The 25,801-nt window shown below is 35.9% G+C and overlaps 1 protein-coding gene and 1 long non-coding RNA gene across 2 annotated transcripts in view; one reads left to right on the forward strand and one right to left on the reverse strand.

Moving 5' to 3' along the window:
* Nucleotides 1-9,680, forward strand: part of LOC143723101 (PDZ domain-containing RING finger protein 4) — a 62,500-nt gene extending 52,820 nt beyond the window's left edge. Inside the window, exons 5-8 of the mRNA XM_077215053.1 lie at nt 17-79; nt 2,316-2,417; nt 4,705-4,821; nt 5,962-9,680. Coding sequence (XP_077071168.1) covers nt 17-79; nt 2,316-2,417; nt 4,705-4,821; nt 5,962-7,131 — 1,452 coding nt within the window. The 3' untranslated portion in view covers nt 7,132-9,680. The remainder of the gene's footprint in view (nt 1-16; nt 80-2,315; nt 2,418-4,704; nt 4,822-5,961) is intronic.
* Nucleotides 4,449-24,599, reverse strand: LOC143723102 (uncharacterized). Its single transcript, XR_013197044.1, has 3 exons — nt 24,497-24,599; nt 16,610-16,668; nt 4,449-4,764 (listed from the first exon to the last, which is right to left on the reverse strand). It is a non-coding gene; the product is annotated as an uncharacterized LOC143723102 (long non-coding RNA).
* Nucleotides 24,600-25,801: the final 1,202 nt, after the last annotated feature.

Here is a 25,801-nt window from a genome sequence, read left to right on the forward strand (position 1 = left end):
TTGCATTCGTTCTCAGATCGAGCCGAACAGCATCGCGGCCCGAGACGGCCGGATCCGACAAGGAGACCGTATTTTACAGGTAACTTGACCTTTGACCTCTTAAACATCTGTGTTTCTGTACATGTGCTGATGCCTCGTATAGTGTCGGGCAGATCGAGGCTTCGTGAAACACTTAGAATCTGTCTAAACGACACCGTTTCAACTAAAAACGTAACACATTTTACGCGTTTTGGCCGTTCGTTTACACGACAGCGGCGTTTTGGAGTTTCGAAAACGGGTTTCAAAGTGCCAGTTTTTGAAAACGTTCTCCGTGTAAACAACAAAAACGTGAATCTCTGAAGACGGTGACGTCATGCTCATGCGTATCACGTGTTCAGTCTATCGTGTTTCATCGCCATCTACTGGTCTGACAGCAGAATACAGCGTTTTACTCGTTTTCGTGGATCCGTGTGAATGGAGATCGTTCTGACAATAGTGTCGTCTGTGCGAAGAAAACTCAAAGTAAAAACTTCTCCGTTTTAAGCACATCGTTGTCATGGAAACGTACCCGGGAAACAGTTGAAGCAAATGTGCCGTATTGAGTCGAGGTTTCCAAACACTCGTCTCCACGCTGACCCCTAGTGGTCAGATCAGTGTAAATGCAACCAAAATCCGGGCTCAACATGCATAAAAACACCTTTGACAAATCTATTGCACAATTTTTATTGTACGTAAAATCTTTCAAATGCAATTATCTAATCATGTAATAAGATTATCAAGTGTCTATACGTTCTTTTATCAATTGTCAGGGTTTGTTTTGTTAGTGCTATGAATGGCTCAGCTAAACAGCCATTAATGGGATTAACTACCATTATACATCTTAATTATACTAATGTCTAATTAAAACGTCTACAAATGTATAGAAGTGATCAGAGATCAGGTAAACCCAGAGACACTTGTTCACTGGCTCTCAGTGCCTCCTCATGGTCATGTGTTGATCATCCCAGCGGTGAAACATTGACATTTTGAACCGTTATGCCGTAATGAAGCCTCGTTTACTGATATCACGTGACTCTGGCAGTTTGATACACGCTCCGAACCACTGATTCAGAGCAAAAGATATACGTAAAGGTTTCGCAGCTTCATGAGGCAGTGTTTTGAAATGGCCGTGACTAGTGTGACCGATCGGCTCATTAATCTTTACCAGCGGCACATTAGCCCTCAGAACGAGCTCTGACGACCCGAGCCTCAGCTACAGGACCTGGAGGAGAGCAGGGTCCTGTCGGGGTCGTTACTCTGATGGGATGTATTTTTAGCTGTAGTCTGTCATTCAGGAAAACATGCTGGAGGTGTTTCTAATCATCCACAAACTCACAAGCGTCAGGAAGAAGCATGGTGTTTCTGCGTCGCTAACGGCACGAGAGAAATTGCAAAACTAAATAGATTCCAGTGAGAGACGCTGAGATGTTCATGTTCTTCCTCAGTGTTTCTGTCTCGTTTCCAGCACACACATCTAAACTCCTACATCAAGATACATTTACTGGAGAACAACAACGACTGGAGATGTTAAATCTGGTTTACTAAAGAATGAAGTGAGTTTGTGCTTAAAACGAGAACAAATATCTGCCAGTGGAGTCAGAAAAATAATTCAAAGGGAAAACATTATCATAGTACACAGTAGTGACCAACAGTACCATCTGACCTAGGACCCTTTATTCAGATATTATTAAAAATATCTTAAAGATTTTGTAAACATATTGCGTAGTTGTGCTTGGAGTCGATTGTTTTATTTGTGATAATAATACCATGAAACATGACAAATTGTGTGACGTAATTTTGGTCACGGCAGTCAGTCTTTCAAAGACATTATAAACGCATGCAAACAAGAAAGAACCAACGAAATATTAATAATTGAAATTGATAATAACTGATGTTGTTGTAGTCAGTGTTTGCTTTTTCACTTTAGGCCACTACTGTATTTGTTCTTATTTTAATTATTAATTTAATTACATTTGTTCTTACTTAATTTCTTCAGTAATTTTGCTTCTTCTCCAGTAAATGTATCTTGTTTTAAGAACGTTTAGATATTTGTGCTGGAAAACAAGACAGAAACATAATTTTTTGCTGTGCATTTTTTCAAATAAACTATACGCTGCTTCTCATTGGCTGGTGTGTGTGTACGCTGCTTCTCATTGGCTGGTGTGTGTGTACGCTGCTTCTCATTGGCTGGTGTGTGTGTATGCTGCTTCTCATTGGCTGGTGTGTGTGTACGCTGCTTCTCATTGGCTGGTGTGTGTGTACGCTGCTTCTCATTGGCTGGTGTGTGTGATTGACAGATCAATGGGCGGGACGTTCAGGACAGAAAGGAAGCTGTGGCCGTTCTCACTAATGAAGAAAGCAGGAACATCGTTCTGCTGGTCGCCAGGCCTGAAATGCAGGTACACACACACACACACACACACACACACACACACACACACACACACACACCAGTCCCAGCGCCCTTGATGAGTCTGTCTCCCTTCACCAACTCCACGTCACGTCCCACCAATCACCAGTGCTTAACGGATTTGATTGGTTTGTCGATAGTGAGCGCGGAAATGCATGTGATAAACGGTCTTATTAAGCGAGTCATTGAGTCATTCATTCAAACGATTCGTTCAATCCTCTGATTCATCAAGAATGAGGCAGATGTTTATGAATCTTTGACTCAACCGATTCGTTGAAAAGTTCTAAAAAGTTCGATTGAGTGTTGCTGTGAGACGCGCTGTGGTTCTGCTGTGATCTTTGTTTGGAACTATTTTTGCTGCTATTTTGTCTAAAAATGTAAGTGATTTACCGGTAATATTAATTACTTGTTTATTGAACCGTCATATGAAATCAGTGTCACATTTTCAATCGTGATGGTATTCAGCACTCGTGGCCGTGTGATGTTGCTGAACTGCATCATGTTATAAAATAAAAAAACTCCACATTTTGAATTTTTACCGCAGTATGTTAACGATTTCAACAGCGCAACCTTATTAACGTCCTTGCGCACCAAAACTTTCGTATTAGACTTTGCATATTCGTCATTCAGTGGCTCTGAATGGTCAAAACACTTGCTACGAATGCGAAAAACAGAAAATTTTACCCCGATCCGAATTTTTTTATGACGGACGAAAGTTTAACAGCTTAACAGACAACGTGAGGTCGTATATTTTTTAACGTGCGAAAATTTCGGACAAGAATTTCGTACTCAGTGTGCAAGGACCTTTAGCGTCAGTACATTACACATTATTATGCACTATGAATCCTTATCATTGTATCATAAATGTTCATAATCGATCATAATAAATTATTATGCAATGAGGTTGATCACAATTGTGCCTCCTTGACAAAATGTAATGCCCTTCCGTGAGACACACACACACACACACACACACACACACTCAAACTTCCCACAGTAGCCTATAAAAACTAACAGCATGTTGATATCGTTCACCAAACACAAGAGTGTGTGTGTGTGTGTGTGTGTGTGTGTGTGTCTCAATCCTCAATCCAGACAGCTCGTCTGATCATTAACGGCTGTAATTAAACACATGATGAATGTATGATGTTTGAGGCTGTGTGTGTGTGTGTGTGTGTGTGTGTGTGTGTGTGTGTGTGTGTGTGTGTTGTGAAGCCGCTGACCGCTCCAGTTCATTACACCAGCACAGATCTGCAGAGAACATTACCTCCAGTAATGTGTGTGTGATGCAGACGTCATAAAATGTGACACAGACGTAATGCCTTTCTAACATCAGAGCCATAAAAGCACAATGAACACCTGAGTGAATTTAATGAAGAAATGGGCAGCTCATATTTCATTTCAAAAGACAGAAATGTAGCCTATTTTTAAGACCAATGCCATTTTTCATAGGAATTTTTAAGACAAAAAAAATTGTGCAATGAGAATTTTATTGTTATTTTTTTTTGTTAATTATTGTTATTTTTTTTATTTTAATGTTAATACAAATTTTTGTTAATTAAACAGGACCAAAAGTCATTCTGTCTACACTTGATCTTGATCTACACAAATGATGTTCTTCCTCAGTGTTTCTGTCTTGTTTTTTAGCACAAATATCTAAAGATTCTTACATCAAGACACATTTACTGGAGAAGAACAACGACTGAAGATATTAAGATATCAAAATTAAGTTTGTGCTTAAAACAAGAATAAATATCTGCCAATGGAGTCTGAAAAATACACTTGTTTTCCTGTGAAGTAAAATAATTTTCCTGACCCCACTGACAGATATTTGTTCTTGATTTAAGAATAAATGTAAGCGTCATGTTTCAGGTTATTTTGTGTCTCCGATAAGAAAATATTTTTTTGCGGTTTATATATAATTGTTCAGGTAAAGTTGAAATCACACGCACTTAAAGCTTATATCATCACATGATGTCAATAATGGTAATTTTCTTTACACCGAATGAAACTTCTCAGATTTTATTTATTTAATGTTTTATTTGTGTAGGGACAGATACAATAAACATAGATAAAACAGTGACAACAGCCATCCAGTGCAACACTTTTATAAATTAAAGTTACAACAGCAGAAAAAAAAAGAAAAAAAAACCTAAACTAAACATGAGTCCAAGTTTGTTTAGCTGAATTAACCCAGACTTTTCTGTAGTGAACTCCGTGATCTGCAGGTGTGTGTTGAGATTCCCCTCATGTTGTGTGTGTTCCTGCTGTTTCAGGAGGAGCCGTGGCTGGATGACGAACACAGCGAGTTCTTAGAGGAGCTGAAGATGGAGATGCTGGAGGAACAGAGGAGAGAAGAGGAGGAGGAGATGAACAGAGCGGAGGAAGACGAGGTGAGAGGAACCGGAAAACATCTCGCACTCCAGCATCGAAACCTTCTGAAATAAACATACATTTACTAAAGAAGAACAATGACTGACGATATTACGAATACGCACGTTGTGTCAATCACGTTTACACACTGTCTCAGAAACTTTCGTCCCTCTTTAAAAAAAAGTGAAAGATTTTCTGCATTTTTCACATTCGTAGCAAGCGAGAGGTGTTTTGACCATTCAGAGGCACCGTACAAGTGAACACCAAAATCCAGAACTGTTCAGGATCAACTGGCTCACGGAGATTGGTGTCGTCTTTCTAAAATGTGGCTCCAGTATCGCTAGTAAACCATTAAACTGAGCCACTGATATCCTGAAGTAAACTTTGAATTGCTCGGGATAATCCTGAAATTATCTCTCCTTCCTCTTTACGCAATCTCAGGATTGGATGGACCCGATATTTCCTCTTTCCTTTTCTCTTTTTAAGAAGAATCATCATCCTCACTGGTTGAAGACTTTTGTTTTTTTCGCAAAGGATTAATACGCATCGGACTCAGTGTGCAAAGTTTCTGTTGGTGACAAATTTTTTATGATGACAAATACAAAAAAACACATGAAAATTTCGGACTCTGTATTTTTTCCCAGTAAGAACATAATTTTTTGCATTGCTTGTGTTAGTAAATAAAGAATGATACATGAACATTCTGAATCATTTCTTTTTCCATACAGTTTTACCATTGAAACAAAAGCTGATGAACATGTATTGTTCTAATTCATTCGTACCATCTCCCAAATGACCACAAAAACTCAGTAGATTCTGGTTTTGCTTGAATGATTCTCATTCATTAACACAACAGCACCGTTCAACAGAAAACAGAAACTCTTAATGTGTTCCGGCCGTTCATCTTCACCACGACAGTGTTTGGTGCTCGAGAACGCAAACTTTGAAAAAGGTTCAAGGTGCAAGCGTTGAAATTTTTTTAAAAACGTGATCATCTTCTCATAAACTTCAAAAACGTGAATCTGTGAAAATGCTGACGGCGTGCACATGTGTATCACATGCAAATCTATATGCAGGCGCGTAATCTTTCTTTATTGACCTCACCAAATTACTTGTCTGGCCTTAAAAATTAATAATAAACAATTTTTTTTTTCCTGCAGGCCAGAGGAGCTTCAGAAGAAAACATCACAGCGTCTTGCTCCTACAACCAGCAGAAGATCAGTCCTGCAGACGGTTCGGAGAAGAACGTGCTAGCTCAGATCCAGAAGAGGTTATCGCGGTGTCTGCAGGAGGCTTCCGGTCGAAGAGACGGCCCGAAGAAAGAGGATCCCGAAGGAGACCGATATCAGCAGCTGCTGGAGCTCAAGTGTCAGATCCGCAACAGCGGCGAGTTCGACCTCTTCTACACGCGCAGCAGCACCATCGAGTGTAGCGGCGTCCAGCACGAGCTCCGCATGCTCAACGAGGAGCTGCGTAGCATTGAGATCGAGTGCCAGAACATCATGCGGGCGCATCACCGGAAAGAACCGGGGAAGAAGCTCGCGGACATCAGCGAGCATCCGGAGAAGTCGGATAAGGACAGTTCGAGCGCGTATAACACGGCGGAGAGCTCGCGTAGCACACCGCTAGCGATGGACCGCTCGCCAGACCACAGGATAATCAGCCTCACTAATCATAGGAACCTTTGTGTATCATCCGTCAGGAGCGGGAGTCCCGATCACAGCAACCCGTCGGAGTCTCCCGCGGAAGACGAGCGATCTTTGAGGACTCGAATTGCCGCTTTATCAAGAGCGTCAGATACGCGACACTACCAGAGCTACGTGGAGTTAGCACACGGTCTGCTAGGCATGAGCGATCCGCAAGTCGTCCAGCCGTCCGAACCTAAAATGGAGTGGAAAGTGAAAGTCAGGAGCGACGGAACCAGATACATCACCAAACGTCCAGTCCGAGATCGTCTACTCCGGGAACGAGCCCTTAAAATCAAGGAGGAGCGCAGCGGCGGGATGACGACCGACGACGACGCCATTAGCGAGATGAAGATGGGCCGCTACTGGAGCAAAGAGGAGCGTAAACAGCATCTGCTACGGGCTAAAGAGCAGCGGCGGAGGCGGGAGTTCATGCAGCGGAGCCGTCTGGAGAGTCTGCGGGAGAGTCCACTCAGCAGCGGAGAGGTGAGCATCATCCAGCTCAGCCAGCGCAAGATGATGAAGAAGCGGAACAAGAAGATTCTGGACAACTGGATGACGATTCAGGAGTTGATGACGCACGGAGAGAAAGCGCCAGAAGGATCCAACGTACATAACGCCTTCCTCTCGGTTACAACTGTATAGATTCACATGCAAGTTCTCAAACTTTACCCATTTACCCATGTGGTACGATCTACATTTGCCTCGTTCAATGTGGCAATTTTTATGAGAAGAGACCAGATGAATATTTTTCACACTTTGTTAATGCAATTTATCTAAGCAATTTAACAAGCTTCATTGCATTTTTTTTAAACGGTTCTTGTTACCGTAATATTTCAAGGAAGGAACCTAAGGGAATATTTCACTCAAAGATTACTGTCATTAGTCACATATTCAACACAAACCTGTATGCCTTTCTAAGCCTCTAGTTGGATATGATGGGGGGAAAAACATGATATTGGAGGAAAAGCTATTTCATTTTTTTTTTTTTTGCTCACAATGGTTTGAACAACTTTTCAAAATTTTTAATTCACATTTACTCGTTTGCTTAAAAAGAATTCTTGGCCAAAAGCAAAAATTTAGTATCCAAATATTTTTTTTTTTACATTTCTAAATTTGAACTTTGCATTAGCCTGTTTGCTCACTAAAGTTTTGCTTCCATCCATTTTTTTTACATTTTGAATATGAAAATGTAAAAAATATTCGACCCATTAACTTACTTAAGTTTTGCTTTCATCCAATTGTCAAAATTTTGAACTGAACATTGCTTTCATCGCATTATTTTATTTTGAATTTGAACTTGGGATTTGCCTGATTGCTCACTAAAGTTTTGCCTCCGTTCCACAAAAATTTTAAAATAAAATTTCATCCAATAAAATTTCATCTAATAAAATTTCATCTAATAAAATTTTGTATTTGAACAACTAAAGTTTTGCTTTCGTCCAATAAAATTTTGCAGAATTTTGTAATTTGATCTTTGCTTTCACCCGTTAACTCACTATTTTTGATTTCGCCCACAAATGTTTTTTTTATTTATTTTGAACTTTGCATTCTTTACATAGCCTGTTTGCTCACTTGAGTTTTGCTTTCGCCCAATAAAATTTTTCAAAATTTTTAATTTGTACTTTGTATTTGCCTATTTGCTCACTTGAGTTTTGCTTTCGCCCAATAACATTTTTCAAAATTTTTAATTTGTACTTTGTATTTGCCTATTTGCTCACTTGAGTTTTGCTTTCGCCCAATAACATTTTTCAAAATTTTTAATTTGAACTTTGTATTTGCCTATTTGCTCACTTGAGTTTTGCTTTCGACCAATAACATTTTTCAAAAAATGTTGATTTGAACTTTGCATTCGCCTATTTATTCACTTGAGTTCTGCTTTCCCCCAATAATGTTTAAAAAAAAATGTATTTGAACTTTGCATTAGCCTATTTGCTCACTTGAGTTTTGCTTTTGCCCAATACAATTTTTCTAATTTTTTTTATTTAACTTTGCATTCGCCAATTTGCTCACTAAAGTTTTGCTTTCGCCGAATTTTTTTATTTAACTTTGCATTCGCCTATTTTCTCACTAAAGTTTTGCTTTCACCTAAAAAAGTTTTTCAATTTTTTTTAATTTGAACTTTGCATTAGCCTATTTTCTCACTAAAGTTTTGCTTTCACCTAAAAAAGTTTTTCAATTTTTTTTAATTTGAACTTTGCATTCGCCTATTTTCTCACTAAAGTTTTGCTTTCGCCTAAAAAAGTTTTTCAATTTTTTTTAATTTGAACTTTGCATTAGCCTATTTGCTCACTAAAGTTTTGCTTTCGCCCAATAAAATTTTGAAACATTTTTTTAATTTGAACTTTGCATTCGCCTATTTTCTCACTAAAGTTTTGCTTTTGCCTAAAAAAGTTTTTCAAATTTTTTTAATTTGAACTTTGCATTCGCCTATTTTCTCACTAAAGTTTTGCTTTTGCCTAAAAAAGTTTTTCAAATTTTTTTAATTTGAACTTTGCATTCGCCTATTTTCTCACTAAAGTTTTGCTTTCACCTAAAAAAGTTTTTCAATTTTTTTTAATTTGAACTTTGCATTCGCCTATTTTCTCACTAAAGTTTTGCTTTCGCCTAAAAAAGTTTTTCAATTTTTTTAATTTGAACTTTGCATTAGCCTATTTGCTCACTAAAGTTTTGCTTTCGCCCAATAAAATTTTGAAACATTTTTTTAATTTGAACTTTGCATTCGCCTATTTTCTCACTAAAGTTTTGCTTTTGCCTAAAAAAGTTTTTCAAATTTTTTTAATTTGAACTTTGCATTCGCCTATTTTCTCACTAAAGTTTTGCTTTTGCCTAAAAAAGTTTTTCAAATTTTTTTAATTTGAACTTTGCATTCGCCTATTTTCTCACTAAAGTTTTGCTTTCACCTAAAAAAGTTTTTCAATTTTTTTTAATTTGAACTTTGCATTCGCCTATTTTCTCACTAAAGTTTTGCTTTCACCTAAAAAAGTTTTTCAATTTTTTTTAATTTGAACTTTGCATTAGCCTATTTGCCCACTAAAGTTTTGCTTTCGCCCAATAAAATTTTGAAACATTTTTTTAATTTGAACTTTGCATTCGCCTATTTTCTCACTAAAGTTTTGCTTTTGCCTAAAAAAGTTTTTCAAATTTTTTTAATTTGAACTTTTCATTTCAAGTTTAGCTTTCACCCAATAAAATGTTTAAAAAAATAATAATTTGAACATTGCATTAGCCTATTTGCTCACTAGTTTTGCTTTCGCATTATAATTAAAAAAAAAAAAAAAATTGAACTTTGCATTAGCTTATTTGCCCACTAAAGTTTTGCTTTCGCCCAATACAATTTTTCTAAAATTTTTTATTTAACTTTGCATTCGCCAATTTGCTCACTAAAGTTTTGCTGTCGCCCAATTTTTTAATTTGAACTTTGCATTCGCCTATTTGCTCACTAAAGTTTAGCTTTCACCCAATAAAATGTTTAAAAAATAATAATTTGAACATTGCATTCGCCTATTTTCTCACTAAAGTTTAGCTTTCGCGTAAAAAAGTTTTTCACATTTTTTTTAATTTGAACTTTGCATTCGCCTATTTGCTCAATGAAGTTTTGCTTTCGCCCAATCAAATGTTTAAATTTTTTTTTAATTTGAACTTTGCATTAGCCTATTTGCTCACTTGAGTTTTGCTTTCGCCCAATAAAAATTTTCAAATTTTTTAATTTGAACTTTGCATTAGCCTAATTGCTCACTTGAGTTTTGCTTTCGCCCAATAAAATTTTGAAACATTTTTTTAATTTGAACTTTGCATTCACCTTTTTGCTCACTAAAGTTTAGCTTTCACCCAATAAAATGTTTAAAAAAATAATAATTTGAACATTGCATTAGCCTATTTGCTCACTAGTTTTGCTTTCGCATTATAATTAAAAAAAAAAAAATTGAACTTTGCATTAGCTTATTTGCCCACTAAAGTTTTGCTTTCGCCCAATACAATTTTTCTAAATTTTTTTATTTAACTTTGCATTCGCCAATTTGCCCACTAAAGTTTTGCTTTCGCCCAATACAATTTTTCTAAATTTTTTTATTTAACTTTGCATTCGCCAATTTGCTCACTAAAGTTTTGCTGTCGCCCAATTTTTTAATTTGAACTTTGCATTCGCTTATTTGCTCACTAAAGTTTAGCTTTCACCTAAAAAAGTTTTTCACATTTATTTTAATTTGAACTTTGCATTCGCCTATTTGCTCTCTTGAGTTTTGCTTTCGCCTAATAAAATGTTTAAAAAAATAATAATTTGAACATTGCAATAGCCTATTTGCTCACTAAAGTTTTCTTTCGCCCAATAACATTTTTCAATTTTTTTAATTTGAACTTTGCATTCGCCTAATAAAATTTTTTAATTTTTTTTAAATTTGAACTTTGCATTCGCCATAACTCCCTAAAGTTGGCTTTCGTACAGTAAAATAAAATAAAATATTTATTTTTATTTGAACTTTGCATTAGCATTGACCGTTTTTGCTCACTGAAGTTTTGCTTTTGTACGATACATTAAAAAAATTAAAATTCTTCCCAAGTTACCTATTGCTCGAAAAAAGCAAACGTTTTGCAAGTGAATGCTACATTTCTTGAGGTAATGCAAAATGTTGCAAGAGAACACAAATGCATTAAAATATAAATATATATTTTTCTCTTATATCATATTTTTTTCCAAGTCCCTTTTTAACTTTTTCACATGGAAGACAAAAAGTCAATTATTAAAGTGTATCTCTTCCTCTTTTCTATAAAGAAGCATCGCATCAGCTTTAACATTAATGACATTTGACCAATGATATGAAACCTGACGCATCATCTTGGCAACTTTCAGGTTTGTGACAACATCAGGGGGAAAAATTGTATTTATTTTTAAGTGAATTATTCCCATAATGTTTTATTTATTTGTCGTTCCTCACATGATCTGAAGTATTTTTCAAATAATGTTTACATTTCAGCAAGATGTGAATTATTGTGCAATCTCCTGCCTTTAATCAACCTTGCTGAGTCTGTTTCTCAGATGTTGTAGGATGATTTTTATTGTTTGATTTTTGAACTATCTGCACCAAACCAGCTTTTGATGACTGATAACCGGGCCAGCTCTACCTCTACCTCACACACGCTTCCTAAAGTCCATATAAAACCAGACAATATTACTGAAAAACATTACTGTTCTCACTTCTAAAACAGCTGCCCAATCTTGATTATATGACCAGCAACTGGACAAGTTTATTGGTAATGGAAGAACAGAAAGGAAACCTGTTGGCGATGTGGTTTTTCCTGAAAGTGTCTGGATTATGATTAGTTCTATGAGAGGTACTGGTTTACAGAAAACCAAATATAAACGTAAAAACACGCTTCCTTTGGTTATGATGCTTCCTAAACAATACTGTACGGTATTATGATCTAGTCCTGCTCAGTGGACTCAGTTTAATTAAAGTTTAATGTCCATAAGTCATTTTAAGAGCTTTTTCAGATTCATTTCACACAAAGGAACCAGTTTCAGTGGATTCAGTTTTTGTCAGTCTGGTTTTATTTCTGTTCATTTGGAGCAACAGTTGTACATTTGAATTGTAAATTTCTGTATTGTTCCGGCTCAGTGTTAGTCTGATTTAAGCTGTAGTCGTCTCTTGGCCAGGTGAATGTGTGGTCATTGTGAAAGTTTGACACTGAATAAATCTTTTCTTCAAGACTTGTGATGTTGATCTAACACACACACACTCACTCTTCCAGAAAAATAACATTTAGTGTATTTTAGTTCATGTTTCTAGTCTTGCATTAATCTTGCGAGTGTTCTCAGAAAAGAGGACAAAAAAACGTGTTTATTTGAAATAAAAAGTCACAACGCAACATTCATACATTTTATTGAGAATTATATTTTCTTCATGTGTGCATTACAGTAACATGATTTTGATGAAAACAATCACAATGCTAAAAAATAATAATTAGACTGGCCTCACAGCTGGTAAAGCACTTCCACAAAAATAAACCACAGTAATCCGGACTCCAGTCCATTTGGTAGTTTTTATTGTCCAGAAGCTCAAACACATGATGATATCACTCCATTATTACTATCATCAGGATCATCTCTACATCCTTCAGACGGTGGGATTGTTTCAGTCAGTGAGGTGCAAATGTGCAAAAGTTTTGCTTTTGTCGAAATCCTTTTTAAATTTTGAATTTGAATTTTGCATTCGCATATTTGTATACTAGAGTTCTGCTTTCGTCCAATAATATTTTAAACATTTTTTTGAATTTGAACTTTGCATTAGCTCATTAACTAACTAATGTTTTGCTTCCATCCAGTAAAATATTTTAAAAATGTAACATTTTTAACTTTGAATTAGTCCATTTGCTTGCTTAAGTTTTTCTTTCAACCAATAAAAATTTTCAAAATTTTAAATTTTAACTTTGAATTCGCCTAATTGTTAAAAAACAAGTTTTCTTTCATTCAATAGAATTTTTCACAAAAAATTTTTTTGAATCATATTTTGAACACAGCTGGTAAAGCACTGAATAATAAATGGTTTGGATTCCAGATTACTGCAGATTTTGTGGTAGAGGCTCAAACACATGATGAAATGAAGGTTAATGAGTTCATCTCCATTCACTCCAGTGACCTCCAGTTAATTAGCTTCAATCTTCCACTTCCCAGCACTATTACTCCATTCACATCCATCAGGATCATTTCTACATCGGTGTGGATCGTGTTTCAGTCGGTGACGTGTAATTAAAGCCATTCAGTGACAGCGCTGGCATTTGTCACTGCATCAAACAGCAGAAATATCACCAGATAACGCCACTCGAACTCACCTCATCCTTCAGTTCATCACACCGCTTCATCGATAACCTCAGGGCTCCTGAGCGCACACAACTCCCTCTCATTATACACTGTGGAGGGAGACTCGCATCTTTAATAGGCCTGTCGGTATAATGAGTCTGGCGATGTCACTTCATATATTTATGGAGCAGATGATCTTTGATATGCTAATTGAAGTGTGTGTTAATGGTTCTCCGTGATGCCGGACGCCACATTATCTCGGCAGATTATCTGATGTGTTCATCAAGCCAAGCAGAAGAACATCTAGATTTATTACCTGGAGCTCTAAACACAGATTAATAGACTAAATAAACCAATACAGCAGCTGTTTTAAATCAAGAGATCATACAAACGTGAAGAATCTGTCATCATTTTCTCCATCTCACGCTGTTTTCTCTCCATCTCTTCACTAATGTATGGAAGGACATTTCTGACATAAGAAAAACATTCATGCTTTGGTAGTCAAATACAAACTGACATAAAAAGTGGAAATTGTTACATATAAGTGGGAATTATGACTTAAAAAAGTGGAAAATATTACATATGTCAAAATTATGATATAAAACGAGAAAATTCTTACATAAAAAGTTGAAATTATTAAAATATTACATAAAGTCATAATTATGGTGGACAATTATTACATATAAGTAAAAATTATGGAAATTGGGACATAAAAAGTGAAATTACTACAAAAAATTGGATGTTGTTACATAGTTATTATTATGAATAGTCAAAATTACGACATTTAAAAGTGGAAAATATTACTTAAAAGTGAAAATGATTACATAAACTCTAATATGATGAGTCAAAATGATGACCAAAAGTGGAAATTATGACATGAAAATGAAAAATATGACAAAAAGTAAATTCTGACAAGTCAAAATTATGACATAAAAAATGGAAATCATAACATGACAAGTCAAAATTATGACGTAAAAAATGGAAATTATAACATAAGTCAAAATTATGACATAAAAAGTCAGTTATGACAAGTCAAAATTATGACGTAAAAATTTGAAATTATTACACAAAATCAATTATGACAAATCAAAATGAGGACATAGTAAGTCATAATTACAAGTTTAAAAAGTTGAAATTATGAGATAAAATGTGAAATTATGACTTTCTGTCATATTTATGAGTCAAAATTACAACTTTTGTCAAAATTGTAACGTCATAATTCCTACTTTATAATTGAAGTCATAATTTCAAGTTAGTGTATCAAAATTACGCGTTTTTGCTTCATGATTTTGACTTTTCATGTCATAATTTTTTATCTTTTTATGTCCTAATTCTGATTAACAAAAGCATTTTTGTTTTCGTATATGGCAGAAAAGTGTTTCCATACTAACAGATGTTCAGCAAAATGCTCTTTTTCATACATAGACAGTTCAGTCCATTTTCCAAGAAGGTCACATTAAAGTCCCGTGAGGAGCAGAACCGGCCGTGAGGAACACACACAGCTGATCTGACACACACACACACACACACACCAGCTCAGCTTCCAGGAGGATCATCATGAAGAATGTGTGTGTGTGTTCCAGCATTACATCAGATCTGCTCTCGGTTCTGCCTTTGATTTCAGATGCACTAATACAATAGAGAGTTATATATTCAGCCCACGGCACACTACACACACACATTACACATGAAGACATGAAACCCTCCGCATGCTAAAGAATCCTCTGGATATCGGACGTTTAAAGCATGTAAATGAGGCAGAAGGATTGTGAATGTTTGTCTCTACAGGATTAAAGTCATTTCACTAAGTGTTGGAATAATCTCATCCACATCTACTAATCCTGTAACGAGGTAAACGCTTTACATATTTACCATAATTACACTGTCAGTGTGACCTCAGGAAAACAGCAGCACAAGAGTATTAATGTTCTCTACTCTCACTGGAAATCAAACTTAAACTCAGTCTCACTAACAAGGGATTTTCTATGGAATCCCATTCCCGCCATATAAGAGAAACAAATTATAAAGTAAATCATAATTTATAAGACGAAATAATGAAAATGAAGCAAAATTATGACATGACAGCCATGATTAAGAGATTAAAAAGTCTAAATTATGATTAGTTTTCAACAAAATGTTGAAACTGAGATATGCCAAAATCATAATTGACAATAAAAATTCTAAGTTGACAAAGGCAAAACTAAGAGATTAAAAAAATTTAAATTATGATTAAAAAAAATATTTTATTACATAAAAAGTTGAAACTTAGATATGCCGAAATTGTAACAAAATCATAAGAATGACAATAAAAATATTAAGTTGACAAAAAGTAAAAAAACATGCGACAAAAAATCAAAATTATGAGATTAAAATTAATTTACCTCATAGTTTTGACTTTTTGTCAACTTTGAATTTTTATTGTCATAATTATGATTTTGTATGTTATAATTTCAACATATATCAGCTTCGACTTTTTTATGTCATAATTTCATATTTACATTTTTTTCCTGAATTATCCCAGTTTAAACTTTTATGTCATAACTTCAAATTTTTTATCAGAATTTTGACTTTTTATCTCATAATTTTAACTTAGTATGTCATAAATTCAGCTGTGTACTTACATCTTTAAACACCAACAGTCTGAACTCAAACTCTCTATGAATTATTTAAGATTAGACTTTAATGCTTCTTTATGGACCATAAAAGCCCAAAAATCCATTATCTGAATATAGATGAACAAACCAGATGGGTCATTCACTGTATTAATCTTATTAAAGGAATAATTTCCCTGAAAATGAGATTGACTCGCCCTCGTGTCGCTCCAAACCCGTACGACTTTCTTTCTTCTGTTGAACACAAAGGCAGATGTTTAGCAGAATATTAAAGACTGAACATTAACTTTTATTGATTTTTCTCCATGCAATGAAAGTGAAGAGTGATTGAGGCATAATATCAATATGATCTGGACATTCATATGCAGTTATTATCACTGTATCTGTGTCAGAGAAGCGACTGCAAGAAGGCTCCTTTTAATTCTTGCACAACATTATTATTATTTTTATGGAAGTATTGTTCACATTTTCTCTTTTTTATCTCTCTGCAATATAATTGATCTGTTTTATTATTTCATTTCCTTTCTTTTCATGAGAATATTGAGCCGAGGAGAGTTAAAGAAGCTCAGATGTTCTTCATATGTTATGACTGATCTGGGATCTGTAATGCTGTTTCGTTCCTCTCATTTCCGTCTCTATTGTCATTCATGACAGATGCATTTCTCCTCAGGCCTCTCTTACACATAAAGCATCTCAAAAATGATATTTTACTCACGGTATTGTGATGCAAATACGTCTCTGACATGGACAGGCCGTGTGACGTCCTCAAGCATCCTGAGCAAAACACAAGATAAATACTGAATATCAAGTCAAATGTTTTTGTATAGCAATTTTCACAATTCATATGGACGGTTTCAAAGCAGCTTCAAAGATAATCATACTTTTATGTTTGTAATGCCCTTGTGCTTTACTATAAAGCAAGTTTTAGAGATGATATATAATGATTTAGATTTAAATATTGTATTTATAGTGTCGTCTATCATATATCTCAGACTCTGACACACATCTGAGCGATCAAGACAATTAAGAGATTTAAATTTCGGTCGTTTTTTTTTCCCTCACAAGATTTAAATATTGGTCGGTTTTGTTCCGTTACGATATTTAAATATTGGTCGATTTGTTCTGTTACGAGATTTGAATGTCGGCCAGTTTTGTTCCTTTACGAGATTTAAATGTCAGTCGGTTTTGTTCCGTTACAGATTTAAATGTCGGTCTGTTTTGTTCCTTTACGAGATTTAAATGTCGGTCTGTTTTGTTCCTTTACGAGATTTAAATGTCAGTCGGTTTTGTTCCGTTACGAGATTTAAATGTCGGTCTGTTTTGTTCCGTTACAGATTTAAATGTCGGTCTGTTTTGTTCCTTTACGAGATTTAAATGTCGGTCTGTTTTGTTCCGTTACAGATTTAAATGTCGGTATGTTTTGTTTTGTCCGTTACGAGATTTAAATGTTGGTCGGTTTTGTTCCTTTACGAGATTTAAATGTCGGTCTGTTTTGTTCCTTTACGAGATTTAAATGTCGGTCTGTTTTGTTCCGTTACAGATTTAAATGTCGGTATGTTTTGTTTTGTCCGTTACGAGATTTAAATGTTGGTCGGTTTTGTTCCTTTACGAGATTTAAATGTCAGTCGGTTTTGTTCCGTTACGAGATTTAAATGTCGGTCTGTTTTGTTCCGTTACAGATTTAAATGTCGGTCTGTTTTGTTCCGTTACAGATTTAAATGTCGGTCTGTTTTGTTCCTTTACGAGATTTAAATGTCGGTCTGTTTTGTTCCTTTACGAGATTTAAATGTCGGTCTGTTTTGTTCCGTTACAGATTTAAATGTCGGTCTGTTTTGTTCCTTTACGAGATTTAAATGTCGGTCTGTTTTGTTCCGTTACGAGATTTAAATGTCAGTCGGTTTTGTTCCGTTACGAGATTTAAATGTCGGTCTGTTTTGTTCCTTTACGAGATTTAAATGTCGGTCTGTTTTGTTCCGTTACAGATTTAAATGTCGGTATGTTTTGTTTTGTCCGTTACGAGATTTAAATGTTGGTCGGTTTTGTTCCTTTACGAGATTTAAATGTCAGTCGGTTTTGTTCCGTTACGAGATTTAAATGTCGGTCTGTTTTGTTCCGTTACAGATTTAAATGTCGGTCTGTTTTGTTCCGTTACAGATTTAAATGTCGGTCTGTTTTGTTCCTTTACGAGATTTAAATGTCGGTCTGTTTTGTTCCTTTACGAGATTTAAATGTCGGTCTGTTTTGTTCCGTTACAGATTTAAATGTCGGTCTGTTTTGTTCCTTTACGAGATTTAAATGTCAGTCGGTTTTGTTCCGTTACGAGATTTAAATGTCGGTCTGTTTTGTTCCGTTACAGATTTAAATGTCGGTCTGTTTTGTTCCTTTACGAGATTTAAATGTCGGTCTGTTTTGTTCCGTTACAGATTTAAATGTCGGTCTGTTTTGTTCCTTTACGAGATTTAAATGTCGGTCTGTTTTGTTCCTTTACGAGATTTAAATGTCGGTCTGTTTTGTTCCGTTACAGATTTAAATGTCGGTCTGTTTTGTTCCTTTACGAGATTTAAATGTCAGTCGGTTTTGTTCCGTTACGAGATTTAAATGTCGGTCTGTTTTGTTCCGTTACAGATTTAAATGTCGGTCTGTTTTGTTCCTTTACGAGATTTAAATGTCGGTCTGTTTTGTTCCGTTACAGATTTAAATGTCGGTATGTTTTGTTTTGTCCGTTACGAGATTTAAATGTTGGTCGGTTTTGTTCCTTTACGAGATTTAAATGTCAGTCGGTTTTGTTCCGTTACGAGATTTAAATGTCGGTCTGTTTTGTTCCGTTACAGATTTAAATGTCGGTCTGTTTTGTTCCTTTACGAGATTTAAATGTCGGTCTGTTTTGTTCCGTTACAGATTTAAATGTCGGTATGTTTTGTTTTGTCGGTTACGAGATTTAAATGTTGGTCTGTTTTGTTTTGACCGTTACGAGATTTGAATGTCGGCCAGTTTTGTTCCATTATGAGATTTAAATGTCGGTCGGTTTTGTTCTGTTACGAGATTTAAATGTCGGTCTGTTTTGTTCCATTACGAGATTTAAATGTCGGTCGGTTTTGTTCCGTTACGAGATTTAAATGTCGGTCGGTTTTGTTCCGTTACGAGATTTAAATGTCGGCCTGTTTTTTTTGTTACGAGATTTAAATATTGGTTGATTTGTTCTGTTATGAGATTTAAATATTGGGTCGGTTTGTTTTGTTATGAGATTTAAAAATTGGACGATTTGTTCTGTTATGAGATTTAAATGTCAGTCGGTTTTGTTCCGTTACGAGATTTAAATGTTGGTCTGTTTTTTTCCATTAGAGATTTAAATATTGTTCAGTTTGTTCTGTTATGAGATTTAAATATTGGTCGTTTTGTTCCGTTACGAGATTTGAATGTCGGCCGGTTTTGTTCCATAATGAGATTTAAATGTTGGTCGGTTTGTTCCACTAAGAAATTTAAATATTGGTTTTGTTCAAACTGAGAGTAAGCCGTTATCAAAAAAGTATTAATGAAAATAAAGCTTTAAGGGAACGGTTAGTTTGATCAAGGCGTACAGAGGAATCACAATGAAAATATTAGTCAAATCCAGTGAGGCTTTTATAAATACACACACAGATCTCCTGACCTTCTGAGCTCTGTGGTTCTGGTGGACGTCAGCGGTCATTTGCATGCGGGGCTTTTCTAGAGGTTATATCTCGGAGTGTGTGGAAACCCCACGGGAACATGAACACAAACACGTTATCATGCTAGTTACTGACAGCTTTCCTCGCAGCGGAGGCTGTTCACGAGCTGTGAGATTAAACCGGGTCAAACGCCTCGAGCGCAGGAATAGAGAAGATGTCGCCGTCTGGATCCGCTTTCATGTCAGAAAATACATTTCTGTGTTTCGTGGTTTGAAACGAACACAACACATATGAAAACAGACTGACAGTTTTACTGGAACTGTTTACTGATGAAAAAACAAAACACAAACATATATCTTAAACCAGTCGAATAAAGTTTCCCAGTCCAAAAAAAACACCAAAACTGACCTGTGTATTTGCCAGACCAGTTATCCACATTAGGCTGGATTAAGCTGCTTTTCCAAGAAAACTGTGTGCCAATACGATATACAATACGAAACATATGAGAACATAACAGTTTAACAAGTAATTAAACCATTCCTGAGCGACAAAAACACAACATTAATCAGTATGTTCTCATATGTGTTGTGTTAAAATGTTTAAAGTCATTGTAAGAGCCACACTATTTTGTTGAAAACTCATCTTAAACCAGCCTAATGTGGTCAGCTGGTCTGTCCAAATCTGGTCAGTTTTTATAGTTTTTGGGCTCATTTGGGACCAGCAAACCATCTTAGACTGGTTTAAATTGTGTGTTTGTCATCTAATCTTGTGTTTTAATGTTTAATAAGATACCAGCTATGCAAACCCAAACATATGGCAAATATAAAATGATATGCTGATATTGTATATTGCACAACTATGTTGCAAAACTAGCCTAAACCAACCTAGGTGGTTCGCTGGTCTACCAACTTCATTACTGGTCTGGATTATGGTTTTTGGTCACATTTGAGACCAGCAAACCATCTTAGACTGATTTCCCAGACAGCAGGGCCGGATCTGGGCCGACGACATTAACCTAAACCAGTCTAAGATGGTTTGCTAGTCCCAAATTTATAAACCCATAAACCTAGTCTTGTTAAACCAGTTGTTAGACCAGCTATAACCACCTTTTTTCAACAAAGTTGTGCAGCATTTACAATTTACTCATGTTATAAACACAGTATTTGCCAGGTGTTGCGTGCTGTAAATGTGCCGGTTTTATGTTTTTCCAGCATGTGGCGTATATAAAGCGCTGACGGAGGGAGATTCTCCTCATCCTGATGTTATCGTCTCGATCATCTCCTCGTTCTGTCAGATCAGATCCTTCAGTGTTTCCTGACACAGAGAGAGAGATGTTACAGGCTCCTGAATCATAGATCAATACTCATGCACATATTCTCCATGGGAGGCCATCATAACACAGCTCATTAAAAGAGGTTACGTATGCCTCTCACACACACACACACACACACACACACACACACACACACACACACACACACACACACACACGTTAAGCGTGCCAGGCTCTTCATGCACATTTTGATGGAGGCCAATCAAATATTGATATGTTATTCCCAGCTGTCTTTGTGTCGTTATTTGACATGTCGTCGCTCTTTTAATAACCTTCCTGTGTTTTGTCTTGTTTGTCCCTTCGAGGTGTCTGTAATCTTTTTCCATTATTAATCCGCCAGTACAGAAATGTCACTCCTGCAGGATCTCGCTCTCCGTGTTTAATGCGTTCGCTCTCAGCGGGAACAGGTTTCGAATCTCCATATAATCAGGAATTACTATACGATATCAGGACACACTTTCAGAGGAGAATCAAACGTCTATTGAGACTGTCACACTGAACGAAAGAATCTCAATAAACATAAAGAAACATGATTTACAGGGACAGACTCAAGAATCCATATAACTTAAACCTGCCTAAGATGGTATGATGGTCCCAAATGTGTCCTAAAACCATGAAAACAGAGCAGTTTAATCATGATACCCTGGAAATAATTACTTGTAGGATTTATTTGATAAAATCCTCATAACACATTTTAAGTAAATTTTACTGCTACTGCTCTGTACAACTTACCTGTTATTATCAAGTAAAATCTACTTACTGTTGAACTTAACATTCATTTGACATTTAATATTTAATTGAAGTAATTAAGTTAATTTCACTTAATTTTATATATGAAATTAAATATAAATAAAATCTACTTAACTAAGTTAAGTTAATTTAACAAAATATCAAATTAAAACATACTTGTAAAGTTTATGCTTCATCTAAGTAAATATTACAATAATACAATAAATGTTACAAGTAAATATTTAGATCGTTTTTGAGTATGAATGTGTCATTTTGAGTAGAAAATGGATCCAGATTCCACAAAATGGCAAGTTACCAAACCTAACAGCAAAAGTAATGATAAAACGGTGTAAATACAGCTGGAAAACAGTGAAACATCAACCTTATTAATTATCCATGCCCCAGTGCATGATGGGAACACCAGTATTAGAAAAGTTGAGTAGATTTTACTTAATTTTATATCGTTGAGATTTACGCTTTAATTTCCACAAGCTTGAACTGAGTGCTAATATAGGATTTACTTAGTTTTTTTGAATTCTTGTCTAAACTACCTTTTTCGTGTAGGAATTACATCAGTCTTTTCTGAAGCATTTACTTCACCACTGAATCATTTTTCTCAGTGATTTAGACCGCCTGCGGAGAATAATCGAGCTCTCAGAACATCGATAAACAGAAACAGTCGTCTAAAGACAGACTTCAGGATAATATGGTCTTCACAAACCTCTGAAATACTGGAGCTCGAGCTGCGATATGAAGATGAATTTGACTCATATCAGAGAAGAAATGCGAGTCAGCAAACGACAGATAAATGAGTCTTTCTCTGAGCTGGAGCGATTCTTTCATCGACTCGTACTGCCTTGAAAATCCATCAGCGATGGAGAAATTCCGACATAATCGCTTCGTATTTCACAGATGTCTGTTTCAGCGATAGGAAAGTGGATGAGGGAAATCCATCAGAGTTATTAGTGCATTAGCACACTTCAGCGGGTCAGACTCAAACTGACCCGGGATCACGAGAGTCCACGGACTGAAAGGCTGGTTTTAACAATGACTCAAACAGGAACATTAAAAGTGTGTGATAGAGAGACATGAGGAGTGTTTGAAGAGAAAGTAGATGAACATTAGAGAGAGAGAAGCGGGTGCACAAAGAGTCGCGTTTGAGTGAATCATAAAGAACCGAAAGGTCATGATTCCGATTCTGGTTCCTTAATGATTCTTTTGAAGATTATTTGAAAGATAAAGCAATATTAGTCCTCATTATACAAAAAGATCAAAACTAAAACAATACATTTTAAGCATTTGAATGTGTTAAAATGTGTTTCAAAGGATAATTTACAAACAATAAAACAAACCTTCATCTTTCACTCTATGAGCTCTTTTGGAGTTCAGTGAGTGAGTGAATCATTAGAGTGAATCAAACTTATGAGTTCAACGGGGAATCAAGAATCTAATTTTGAATCAGATAACTGGCTCTTGCATTAATAATCAATGACCTACAAAAGACACACACAACAGCAAAAATCCCACCAATATCTTCAAGCTTTCTTCAGAAACAAATCCTTAAACTTTGAGTCTCATATGTTTGTTTTTCAACTGAAGACTTTGTGTTCGATATAATGAAACGAGTGCAAACACAGAGTCTCTGAAGCTCAGCCGTGAGGGATCTCGAGCAGCTTTAACATCTCAGTGAAGCCCTAAAGCAGAAGAGCCTGAGGGGAATCAGAGATACACGAGTCCTGACTGAGCCAGGCTTTTACTACGGTAACAACAGAGTGACAACAGAGTAAGAAACCCAGAGGAACAGCCTTCATCACGGCACACTCTCAGAGGAACCCGAAACACTGGTTTAGTTCACGAGTCTAAACTGAGAACTTCATAATGAACTCAGGGTTAATATCCATAACTAAAACTAAAACCACGACTGAAATAAGATTAGACATAACAAAAACTATTTCAGCTAGTTGCCAAGGCAACATTTCTCATTTTTGTTTCGTTTAAGTTGAAAACTAAATAAACTAAAACTATAAATGCCACTGAAATATCAATGTAAGTCACATAGGCTATAACATCGTAATGCAATATAAGTCACTTTGCATAAAAGCATCTGCCAAATGCATAAAATAAAAATAAAATAAAACAAAGTCACTTTGGATTTTAAAAAAAGCATCTACCAAATTAATGTAATAACAATAAGATAAATAAAATAAATGTAAATCTTGGATGCAATGTAAGTTACTGGATAAAAGCATCTGCCAAATGCATAATAAATAAAATAATAAATAAAATAAAATATAAACATGAGCCTGAAAGAACCGTGATGTGGGAGAACACTGAAATCCGAGGAAGAGAACTGTGATCAAATAATGAAAGATTTTTAATTTAACTGTTTAATTTAAATATATATAATCTTTCTTTGTTGACATTTTATTATGTGTATTTCAGAAATTGCAAACATGCTACTGGATAAATCTGCAAATGCCACAGAGAGAACACCATGTTGTATATGATGATAAGGTTGATGTGTGTTGATGGAGTCAGGAGAACGAGTCTCTCAGCGCCGCCGGGAATATCACACACTCTACAGGACCTGACAGGGAACATGGCATCACACGATTATAGTATTTCTCCATTCTGACAGAAGCATGTACGAGAATCCTGCGCAGGTTCAGCGTTCACGCATAATCTATATGCAAATGCAGAATTATCCTCGTCTCCTCCCGAAGCCGGTAAAGCTTGCTGCCGTTATTGGATAATGATGAACCGTGATCAAATCATTTTAAAGTGCATTATAAAGCCGAGACCTGTCCCGATGCGAGTCTCCGCTAAACTAAACACATCTCCGGGATTCTGCATCTGGAAGATCAATGAAGGAAATAAACATCCTCAAACTCACAAGCACTGCAATGCATGATGGGAGCATCCGCATGCACACTTAAAATACAGCATCAGCGTCAGCGTCAGCGTCAGTCACTGACAGGACAACTGTGACGTCTGAGGAGAAAACAGGAGAAGAGAGAAAAGAAAAGAAGAAAAAAGAAAAATCTTGAATGCATTACAAGCAGCTTTGAATAAGCTTATGCCAACTTCATAAAAATAAATAAATAAATAAAATAATATTTAAAATAAATAAATAAAATAATAATAAAGTAAAATATAAAATGAATTCAATAATAAAAAAATTATAAAATAAAATAAAGCAAGTAAAGTAACATAAAATAAATATATTGAATGCAATATAAGTTCCTTTGGATAAAAGCAAAATGCATAAAATAAAAACATCAGCTCATCCGGGAACCGAAGAATCAGTGTGTGTGTGTGTGTGTGTGTGTGTGTGTGTGTGTGTGTGTGTGTGTGTGTGTGTGTGTGTGTGTGTGTGTGTGTGTGTGTGTGTGTGTGTGTAAGATCTGTTTGCGTGCAGCTGAATTACTCACTACAGACTCTAAGCTCTCAGTAGTTCATTAGTCTGATGATCAATATGTGTGTTTGACCTCTGACCTCCAGCTCTGAATCAGACGCTCCTCACACACACACACACACACACACACACACACACACACACACACATACACACACACACACACACACACACAGCTGCAGAGGCTTCGATACACTCATACAATTCAATTATTGCATTTCATTCGGTCAGTAAACACACACTGCACATCATGATGATCTTCCTCATTCGGTCAGTAAACACACACTGCACATCATGATGATCTTCCTCATTCGGTCAGTAAACACACACTGCACATCATGATGATCTTCCTCATTCGGTCAGTAAACACACACTGCACATCATGATGATCTTCCTCATTCGGTCAGTAAACACACACTGCACATCATGATGATCTTCCTCATTCGGACAGTAAACACACACTGCACATCATGATGATCTTCCTCATTCGGACAGTAAACACACACTGCACATCATGATGATCTTCCTCATTCGGACAGTAAACACACACTGCACATCATGATGATCTTCCTCATTCGGTCAGTAAACACACACTGCACATCATGATGATCTTCCTCATTCGGACAGTAAACACACACTGCACATCATGATGATCTTCCTCATTCGGTCAGTAAACACACACTGCACATCATGATGATCTTCCTCATTCGGTCAGTAAACACACACTGCACATCATGATGATCTTCCTCATTCGGTCAGTAAACACACACTGCACATCATGAT

This window comes from Siphateles boraxobius, unplaced genomic scaffold, assembly GCF_051911475.1.
Source record: "Siphateles boraxobius isolate OS27281-9 unplaced genomic scaffold, OSU_SipBor_1 69, whole genome shotgun sequence".
NCBI lineage: Eukaryota > Metazoa > Chordata > Actinopteri > Cypriniformes > Leuciscidae > Siphateles > Siphateles boraxobius.